The 10,509-nt window shown below is 37.8% G+C and overlaps 1 protein-coding gene across 1 annotated transcript in view; it reads left to right on the top strand.

Annotated features, from left to right (window-relative positions):
- The first annotated feature begins 431 nt into the window (after positions 1 to 431).
- The window catches only part of LOC115414305 (phospholipid phosphatase 2-like), a 78,130-nt gene continuing 68,052 nt past the window's right edge, over positions 432 to 10,509 (top strand). Inside the window, exon 1 of the mRNA XM_030127604.1 lies at positions 432 to 776. Coding sequence (XP_029983464.1) covers positions 686 to 776 — 91 coding nt within the window. The 5' untranslated portion in view covers positions 432 to 685. The remainder of the gene's footprint in view (positions 777 to 10,509) is intronic.

The raw sequence follows: 10,509 nt of genomic DNA, 5'->3' as shown, positions 1-10,509 counted from the left end.
AAACAGAACCACAGTGCTGCAGTTTCACACTCAGTTTGTCATGTCTGTTATGGATTGTGGTTGTTTCTCTCAACTCACCAGATATTTTCCATTAGTATTTATTATTATTATTATTATTATTATTATTATTATTATTATTATTATTTTTATTTATTTTTATTTATTTATTTTTATCAATTACTAGAAATTTCAGGCAACCCCAAGGTTGAAAAACACTGCTGTAAGACTTTATTTTATACAAGTGAAAGTGAACGACTTATTAGAGGCGATAATGTTCATATTAAATAACTTGAAGTTAAAGGGTGGAGCAAAGAAAAGAAAGGAAAGTGGAGAAAGGACCCCCGCCCCTCCCTCTCCCTCTCTCTCTCTCTCTCTCTCTGGATCGTCTTTTTTTAAACCAAGTTTTAGTTGTGATTGTTTGAGCCGAGACAAGACGCGCCCCGGACGCATTTGTCGTCGTGCGTAAAAGGCAGGACGGGACGCGTGTGCGCGCAGTGAAGTGCCGTCCCCCTGCTGCGCACCTGGCACAGAGGAGGACAGGTAGACGGAGGAGCGGAGCCGGAAGAACGAGCAGGTCGACTCACCTACGAGGACTTTTTTTTTTTTTTTTTTTTGAAAGTAACCCTGAGCGCGTCTGAGACTGCACTCAGTGCGTCTGCGGAGCTTCTTCAAACAGCAGGTTTTTATGCAGAGAAACAGCAGCGGCGGAAACATGTCAACAGAACAAGGAAAGAAGCTGATCCTGATCGTGGTGGATATTCTGTGTGTCTTTGTTGGTGAGTGACTTCCCTCGTTCTCCCCGCGTCCTGACACAATATGGCTGAAAATGATGATCACTTTCAGGCTCCATCTGGTGCGCGACACCATGTGTTTGTGGGTCTTTTCTTCTCAGTAGTTGGCACGGTTACGCACTGATTTCCCAACACTGGCTCACAGAATTTATAGAGCCGTCCCAGATAATCCATTTATTGCCTCACTGATCTCTCTGCAGAGATTGGAGAAAGTCACTCCCTCGTATCATTTTAAAACCTCGTCAGCTATTCTCAAAAGCTGAACTACATCATGTTCTGTGGAAAAACCAAAAGTACGCATAGCACAGACATGAGCTGACAGCAGGAAAATGCGCACTGGCACTCAGCAGAGGTTCTATCCTGTTCAAACAGGCCAAAGGCTTTCACAACAGGGGAAATGCTGCTTTGCATGCCTCATTAAAGTGATTTCTTCATCAAAAACTCTGGGTTTTAGATAAGAGACATGACTGACAGGGGCCTATATCACAGGTGTCAAACATGCGGCCCGGGGGCCAAATCCGGCCCACCAAAGGGTCCAGTCTGGCCCACGGGATGAATTTGTAAAATGCAAAAATTACACTTTAGATATTAACAATCAGTGGTGTCAAAATCATTTTAATTCAGGTTCCACATACAGACCGATACAGTCTAATTAGATTTCCAGTGGGTCAGAACCAGTCCAATATTATCATAATAACCTATAAATAATGACAACCCCAAATTCTCTCTTTGTTTTTTGGTGTAAAAAAGTAAAATTACATAAAAATATTTACTTTACCAACCTATACGTTTACAAAAAATGTGAATAACCTGAACAAATATGAACAAACAGAAATGTCTGAAGAAAAGTAAATGCAGTTTTACCAATATTCTGTCTGTTACTAAATGTTTAGTGTGATTGTAACGCACATGTGTAAATGATAAACTGATAAACTGAGGCAGAATATTGGTAAAACTGCACTTGTTTTTCTGAAGACAATTCAAGTTGTTCATATTATTCAGATTTTTAAGGAAACTTTGTAGATGTAAACCTGACCACAATCTAATTTTACTTTTTCACTATTATTATTTTACTGGTCCGGCCCACTGCAGATCAAATTGGGCTGAATGTGGAACTGAACTAAAATGAGTTTGACAGCCCTGCTGTAAATACTCACAACTCCAAATTTTTCTCTTTGTAAATGTAAATGTTTTCATGTACACTCACAGTCAATGAAAACTTTGAGACCATATTTTTCGGCATAATTTTTATTTTGAAACCTTAAACTGGACTTTTTTAATCTGAATCATTTGTTTAGGATATCGGCGTACAGAAACACAAATCTAAAGTTTCAAGAATAATTTCAAAACAAAAAAATGAACTAAAGAAAATGGCACCTGCCGAACACACAGTCCCTACAGTAGCGGTCCTGGTCCTGGTCCTGGTCCTGGTCCTTGTCCTGGTCCTGGTCTGCAGTTGTCCCTGTCTCTCTCCCTGGACTCGGTCTGTGTTCATCAGAGCCTGTGGTGTTGTGGTGTTCCTCCAGGTTTGGGACCAGCCCATCCATAGTCCTGGCTGTATGACTGGAGCTCAGACCGGCCTCCACCATACCCAGGTCCAACCCGCAGACGACGTTCAGGTGACAGACGTGGCATGGTGCGTTCACTGGACTAACAATGGAGGCCTTTTTTGGGCCTTTATATAGGCCTTCCAAACCAGTCCTCAGATTGTGCACAGACCCACTGAGTACTGCTCAGTGTGTATTTGGTCCACTTTAGCAAAGAGACCAACCCATGTGCAATGAACCGAGACAACAGGACAACTCCTCATTATCTGAACGACCCCAGCACTAAGGCAGCAAGAAATCCACTATGAAGAATTATAACCAACTACAAGTAGAAATATGCAGACATTTACACCTCAGAGTTTCTATTGACTGTCAGTCAAGGTTATTATCGTTAACGAAAACTAACGAAATGACGAAAACTAGAATTGAAAAAACATTTTCATTAACTGAAATGAATAAAAACTATAATTAAAAGAAAAAAACATAACTAACTGAAACTGTATTGTGTGTTTACAAAGTAAGTAAAATGGATAAAAATTATGGATAAAATTCCCTTCGTTTTCGTCTTTGTCAATGTTGGATTGATACAAAAGCAATTTATTTTGCTCTAGCAATTTTAGCTAGCGGCACCATACGCCACTTTTTGCTCCGTCACTTGTGTTCACTTGTGGTTTCCAGTCGTCTTCTGGTCCCCACTCTACCTGGAAACATGGAGACTAAAGCAGCAGAGTCCTGTCTGGGATTGATTTGAATACAACGTCAGAGAAGAAGAGAAAAGAGACCACTGAACTGCAACTGAACTACAACTGAACTACAACTAAACTACAACTAAACTAAACTAAGCATTAAAAAAAAATGAAAACCAGTAAGAACTATCAAACCAGCTCTAAAAATGAATTAAAATGAACTGAATTGGAGAAAAAAAAGTCAAAAATAAATAAAACTAAGCTATAATTAAAAATTCAAAACTATTAGAACCTTGATATTGACACTAAAACAAAGAATAATTTCGCAAAAAATTTGAATAACCTGAACAAATATGAACAAACTGAAATGTCTTAAGAGAAGTCAGTGCAGTTTTAATAACATTCCACCTGTTATTAAATGTTTTGTGTGTTTGTAGATCCACTGTGATCTGTAAGTTCTAATGTACATGTGGAAATGATAAACTAAAGCAGAATAGTGTTCAAATTACAATTTCTTTTTTCAGTTTCTTCATGTTATCCACATTGTTTGAAAGGATAGTTTGTAGATGTAAACATTTTCATAATGTAATTTTGCTTTTTTCCCTTTAAAACATAGAGAAAAGTTTGGAGTTGACATTATTTCTATATTATTCTGTTATTATTTTACTGGTCCGGCCCACTGCAGATCAAATTTAGCTGAATGTGGAACTGAAGTAAACTGAGTTTGACAGCCTTAGTCTATCTTTTCTCACTTCAGCAGGAGTTAATGGTGCTGATGTGCTGGATAACCCATAAAGACCCACAGCTACTTTTATGTCTGTTCCCAAATGAATTTCTCTCGATTTTACCTTTCTCAAGTGACTTATCGCCACTTATTATGATATCATCCTCTGTATTTTGTGTGTGAAAATCAGGTATTTTCCTATATTTAATTTACTGATTATGTAGATATTCATAAAAGCTCTGATTAAAGTTAAGGGTCAGAAAAAGAGAAAACTGAACAAAAAGTGACTTTTTCTGCAAAATGAATCATTAATTGAACATAAACCATATGTCTCCATCCACTGTCATTGATGGGTTTTACTGGTGAATCAATGTTGTAAAAGATGACGGTGTTTCCATGGTAACTACAGAGCCTCTGAACGTCCAAATTGGTCGTATCTGATGACCATGAAAAGATTACAAACTGCATTTTACACTAATTATTGACATGGATTAATAGCTGTAGTGTTTCAGAAGTTATTAAAGATATCAGATCAGTAGGGGTGTGTATTGGAAAGAATGTGGTGATATGATACAAATCACAATAATAGGATCACAATACGATATATCACGATACTGTTAAAAAGGCAGTTTTTTGTTTGTTTCTTTTTTTAAAATGATTATTTCCTGGAAGAATTGAATTACACCAGAAATACGCACAAATACTAAACACATTTTTATTTGATCACAACAGGATTTCATACTATATCACAAAATGTTCCTGTTAAAACTTAAATTATGTTTTACAGACATTACAGTTTAAGATCCTGGTCAAATGTTCATATTCTCTTAGTTCATAACTAACATCATAACATTATTTTTGTGCAATTCCAACAAAGGAACTAAAGTAAAAAGTGCTTTTAGGATGCGTCAAGTTATCATTATTTAATAAAACAATGTTAAATAATAATAAATAAGATATAAACAATAAAGAAAACCAAAAAACAAAAATGAACCTCGACCATATTTGCATTTGAATAAATACCTAAAATATCGGTACAGTACTTTTTAATATTGATACAGTATTGTGAAATGAAATATTGCGATATATTCCAGAACCGATATTTTCTAACACCCCCACAGATGAGTAGATGATTTTGGTCACTGGTGGCTCTTTGGGTTTTTAGGGGTTAAATCAGATTCTGATTCATGGGTATCTCTACATTTCATGAAGGGTGACTTCCAGGCTTTGTGAACACATGGTTTTTGTGTGATGCTCCTTCTGCTGTGGTTCAAGGTGGAGCAAAGATCACTGTCAGTCAATCTCTGTTTGTGTGACAGTCAAATCCTGTTATGGAAACTGTACACCAGGTGTGTGTGTGTGTGTGTATGTAAGAGTTGAAGGTGGGCTCTTCTGCTGTGTCTTTGTGTGAGTATGTACAGTGAACAGCCAGCTTGTCGTGACTTGCTTTGGACCTCAGAGGAGGCCCAGACCATTAGTAGAACAGCAGTGACACGTTCCAGCTGTGCTCACATTTCTGCCGCTGACACAGGCTGGGATCCGCTGATCACAGAACGCTGCGCAGAGCTGAGGAAGACGTTGGTGTGTTTGTGTGGATGTATTATGGATGGTTCTGGTGACTGACGGGGAGGAATGATAATCGCCGTACTGCTGTTCAAGCCCCTCTGCACCCTAAAGATGTACGCTCACATGTGCACATCTCCACTGTAAGAAAAAAGACTCATTGTGAGTAATCTAAAGCAGGTTTCAAACTTATTTTACTTCAGCTCCTACAGATAAACCAATATGATCTCAGGTGGGCTGGACCTGAAAAATAATAAGTTAATAACCTCTAATTAATGATAACTCCAAACTTTTTTGTTTGTTTTATTTTAGCTACTTTTCTTTTCTTTAATTAGACAATTGTTGTCTCTATTCTGTACTGACTACATGTCAATATTGGATTTACATTAAGGATTGTCTTCTTTTCTGTCTCTGGGTAGGGTGGGATTGTGGGAGGGATAAAAAGAAAAATGAAAGAATGGAAGTCGTTTTTATCGCATTGCACTGTCATGCCTGTGAAATTACTTCCAATAAAGAAAGTATATATATATATATATAAAACCTCTAATTAATGATAACGCCAAACTTTACTCTTTGTTTTAGAGTGAAAAAAGTAAAATTACATTAAGAAAAATGTTTACATGTACAAACTATCCTTTAAAATTGTGAACCTAAAATTTTAAAAGAAAAATAATTGCAGTTTTAAAAATATTATGCCTTACCTTATTGTTTACACATATGCATTATGGCTTGCAGATCACAGTGGATCTACAAAGGTGCAAAACCTTTCGTAACAGACAGAATATTGTTAAAATTATAGTTATTTTTCTTAAGACATTTCAGTTTGTACATGGTTGTTCATGTTATTCCCTTTTTTGTGAAAGGATACTTTGTAAATGTAAATATTTTCATGTAATTTTACTTTTTTTATACTAAAAATCTGGGGGAAATGCCAGTATTTATCAGTTATGTTATTATTTTACTGGTCTGACCCACTTGAGATCCCATTGGTCTGTGTGTAGACTCTGAACTAAAAGGATTTGGACACTCTCAATTGTAAATATCTTCACTTTGCATTTCACAAATTCATCCCATGGGCCGGATGGTGGGCTGGTTTTGGCCAACGGGTTGTACGTTTGACACCCCTGCTCTAAAGGTTTAAAGGATATATTGATTTACTGATTTTACTGATTGATCTTGAATGAGGAATCTGTGGAGATGTGGTCACACAAGGGATCTTTTGTAGAGTCAGAGTACTTTTTTTCTTCCCTCTATAGCTGTTACCAAGAAAATCTGCAGTGATATGAACTATTTACCAAACATTTCTAACAGTAGCAAACATCAAGCAATTTACCCTTTACTTCTGAAAGGGACAATATATAATTACAGTTTGTTTTATGTGTGTGATAACTTGGATTTGACTTAAATGTACATAAACAGATGGGCCCATTAATGACACTGTAATTTTTCTGTTAATGTGCAAATCATAATTTAGAAAGTTGTTAGGGTGTTCTTTACTGTTGTGCTGATAAATACATCATAAAATAGAATATTCTTTATTGTCTTTGTAATACATAAAACAAAATAAAAGTGCCATCCAGGATAATAGATCATATAAAAACAGTAGAATAAATAAGATAAAACAGTTCAAATATCATGACATAATGGTTAACTATTCAAATTAGTTCCTTGAGTTTGTGATTTGCTTTTCACTGATTTCTTCTTAAATAAATGCACACTATATATTTATCCTCCAAACATTAAGTATGCTGTGTACACATACATTCAAATGAACATTAAAAATGTTAGTTTTTAGTGTTTCTTGTGGGTGAAGTGGCTGTGAGCTTAAAATGTCATGTAAAATGAATGTGAAGTGTCCAGTTTGTGTGCGCAGGCTGGATTAAAGTAATCATTTTTAAGCTGTTTCAACATGACTGCATGCACAGACAAATCAGAGTTGTGAAAGTGTCACCTGTTAGTTTTTTTTTTTTTTTTTTTAATGAGGTGGAGCTTAGTCATGTGGTTTCGAAAAGACAAACAATTTTCTTTTGAGGTGCAATGCTGTGACTCATTACTTTCACTTACACATAGTTGGTAAAATCTTTTCTTAGAGTAACTGCAGGTGAAACAAGTGTTCAGAGAACGCAAACCTCCACCAAGCACCCTGAACGCTGTGCATGTGTGGATCCACTGTTTCTGTTTAAATCCAAGTTTCCAGGTTGTTCCATACAGCAGAAACAGTTGAATCTGGTCCCAGTCATGTGTCTGTCCAATTAGATTCAATTCACATCAATATTAGTTGAGTTCTAATTTTAAATGTGTGGGAAATGGGATTTTCAGTGTTCAGTGTAAATGTCCACAGAGTCCACATTCCACAGTGGATGTGGACGATTTAGTTCCACATACAAGAGATTGTTCTAAGCTACAGGTGGATCCAACTGGAGGAGAATCGGAGTCGTTTGGAATGTTGGATGAATTTTGTAAAATGTCTCAGTGATGACAGATGGAAAACTGTAGATGTTGTGACCTTGCTGTGACCTTGAACTTTGTCCTACTGGGACCAGAATGGACTGGGTTGGTCCCAGGGCCTAGGCCTATCTGTGGGGAAGATCTGGGAAAGATGGGGGGAAGAGTTTTACACTAAAGATGAGAACAAACAAACAAACACACAAAGCAAAGTGATTACAGAACCTCCTAGCAGAGGTAATAAGTCAATATTTATCATATTTTTTTGTTATTACAGTAACAATTTAGGAGGCTCTGCGACATGTAACAGATGAGATGTAATATTCATAATCATATTTTCACTTTTGTTTAGTCAAGGAAAAATGAGAGTAATTGTATATTCATTAACTTAGATGAACTGAGCCATTTATGTTTCCAGAGAAAACAGATTCCACCATGTTTCACCTCCTTGTTGCTACAGTAGCTCAGAGCAGACTTTCCTCCTCTGGGATCCAGTTTGAAAGTGCATTACCTACCGTCACCTACTATGTTTGAATGTGGAACAGAGTTAATATCCCCTTAGAAAACAAACCCAGAAGACAAAACAGACTCTGCAGTGAGACTCATGTGTTTTACAGCCACTGTAGGTGGTGGGGTATTCAGCATAGTCACTAAGTAACACAAAGCACAGACACTTTTAAAAAATATTGTGATATTATGTTTTTTTCAGTACTGTATGAATACACAAAACCTCCTTTAACAGTTTTTAAATGAACATTTCACATGCAAAGATTTGCTGCAGTTCTTTGTGTGTGTTTAATCCACTGAAACGCTACAGAACAGTCTTGCAGTTGCTGTCAGTCTAAGGTGGGCCTTTGTTACAGCCTTGGATGAATGGAAAAGATCAGCTCTCCGAGTGCTTTTCTAGAAAAGACAGCGCAGACCTCCGCCAAGGCAGATCAGTGCCCCACCCCCCACCAAAATTTAATCATTTATTCCTTGTGCCAGTATCAACATTTCCTGAAATTTTCATCCAAATCCAGGGCACTGGTCTGCCTTGGCAGAGGTCTGCGCTCTCTGAATGCTTCAAGTTACATTTTATTTTATTCTTTTTTTTTTTTTTTTCCTTTTTTTAATTTGTATTCTAATGCTTCTTTATAACAGGTAAGAGCAGATATGCATATGGCGATGATGGTTTTCTCTCACTTTGTATCACTCAGTGACCTGCAAAGTCAACATTTACCAGATACCTCGCTGTCACAATAACCAAATGAATGTTTTATTACTGTTATGCTAACAGTAACATTAAGCCTGTTCTGGAGTCTCCTGCCTTGTCTGCATCAGGATTTATTTTCATAATATGATTTCACGATAAGAATCCTACACTATCTTGTTGTTTTTGACTCTATCATCCTCCCCCATGACTGTGTGTTTTTAATTTCTTTCTTTCATTTGTTGTGTATTTGTTGCTTTGTGTTTATTTTGGTCTGCAGTAAAGGCCATAATCTGCTATCTATGCAGGAAGGACAAACCAGCACCACATTTGATCCACCCATTATTTAGGAAAGTTGTGTGTGCATGTGCGTGTGCCTGTGTGTGATATGGATGGAATGTGCTGAATGCCCAAATTATAACCGATCTCCGTATCAGCTCCGTGCTTTATTTCTCCCACTTCCCTTCTGCAGCCAAACCTCCATCCTGCCATTATTTGTAACCATTGACACCACACAACTTGCACTACAAACGCACAATTAGATCTACACAACTGCACGTACACACCTCCCTTTGACACAGAATGACACCACTGCCAGAGTGACGAGTCCATGCTTTATGTTGCTACACTCAGATATTTGACATTTTGCTGCTCTGTTATCAAGATTGTAAAAAATAAGACATGAGAACACCATCTTTTTGTTTCGTTTTGTATCCTATGACTCATTCTCTCTCCCTTTGTGCATTTGGTGCACTCCATTTACATTCACTGTGTTGAGCTGTGTTTGTTCAAAGCTGGAGTCACAGTCTGAGCCCCTCACATTAAACCTTTGACTCTGTGAACACTGTTTTAATGCTGTTTGTGCCGGTTTGAACAGCGCTTGTACATTTTAAGACACTGAAGAGCCGTGGTGTCTCCGACCGCTTGTCGACTAGACTGAGCCCAGCTGTCGCCTCCTCTGTCCGACTGCAGAGGTCGAACAGGGAGTCGAGTCAATCACTTTCACTATTACTGTATCATTGGTTTTTATGGTTCTGGCAACTCCTGTGTAGAGTCTTTGTCCTGATCATTTAGAATATGCTCCATGGTTTAAAAAAAGGTTAATGATGATGGAATAATTCTGCTGTGATCTGAGGGGGGTCACATTCATTTTACAGTTCAAGTTCTTTGAAAACACCTGTTTTTGTGTTGTGTAGTAAACAGAAAAACATGGGAAGTAAGAGTACTATGTAGTGTAAAAGTAATGCATACAAGCAGGGTGGGATGGGGTGGGGGTGGGGGAGATCACCCCCCCCTCTGGTTTTTGCATCCCTACTTCTGCTCAAGGAATTTGATCCTCGGGGGGGGGGGGGGGGGGGGCAACCAACCAACCAACCAACCAACCAACCAACCAACCAACTGAAATAACAGGCAGGTTGTGACAGTTTCTTACACCTATCGTCTACATTACTGGCACTAACATTCACCTGAGCCGAATTGTTGGCAGTCTTAGAATTTGCGAACATCCCCATGCACTGGAGCGCCATAAAAGGGGGGTAAACGTGACAAATTCATGGGGCCC

This window comes from Sphaeramia orbicularis, chromosome 22 (assembly GCF_902148855.1).
Source record: "Sphaeramia orbicularis chromosome 22, fSphaOr1.1, whole genome shotgun sequence".
Lineage (NCBI taxonomy): Eukaryota > Metazoa > Chordata > Actinopteri > Kurtiformes > Apogonidae > Sphaeramia > Sphaeramia orbicularis.
Note: the sequence above shows the minus strand (reverse complement) of the source record. Positions and strands in the feature narration are given on the sequence as shown.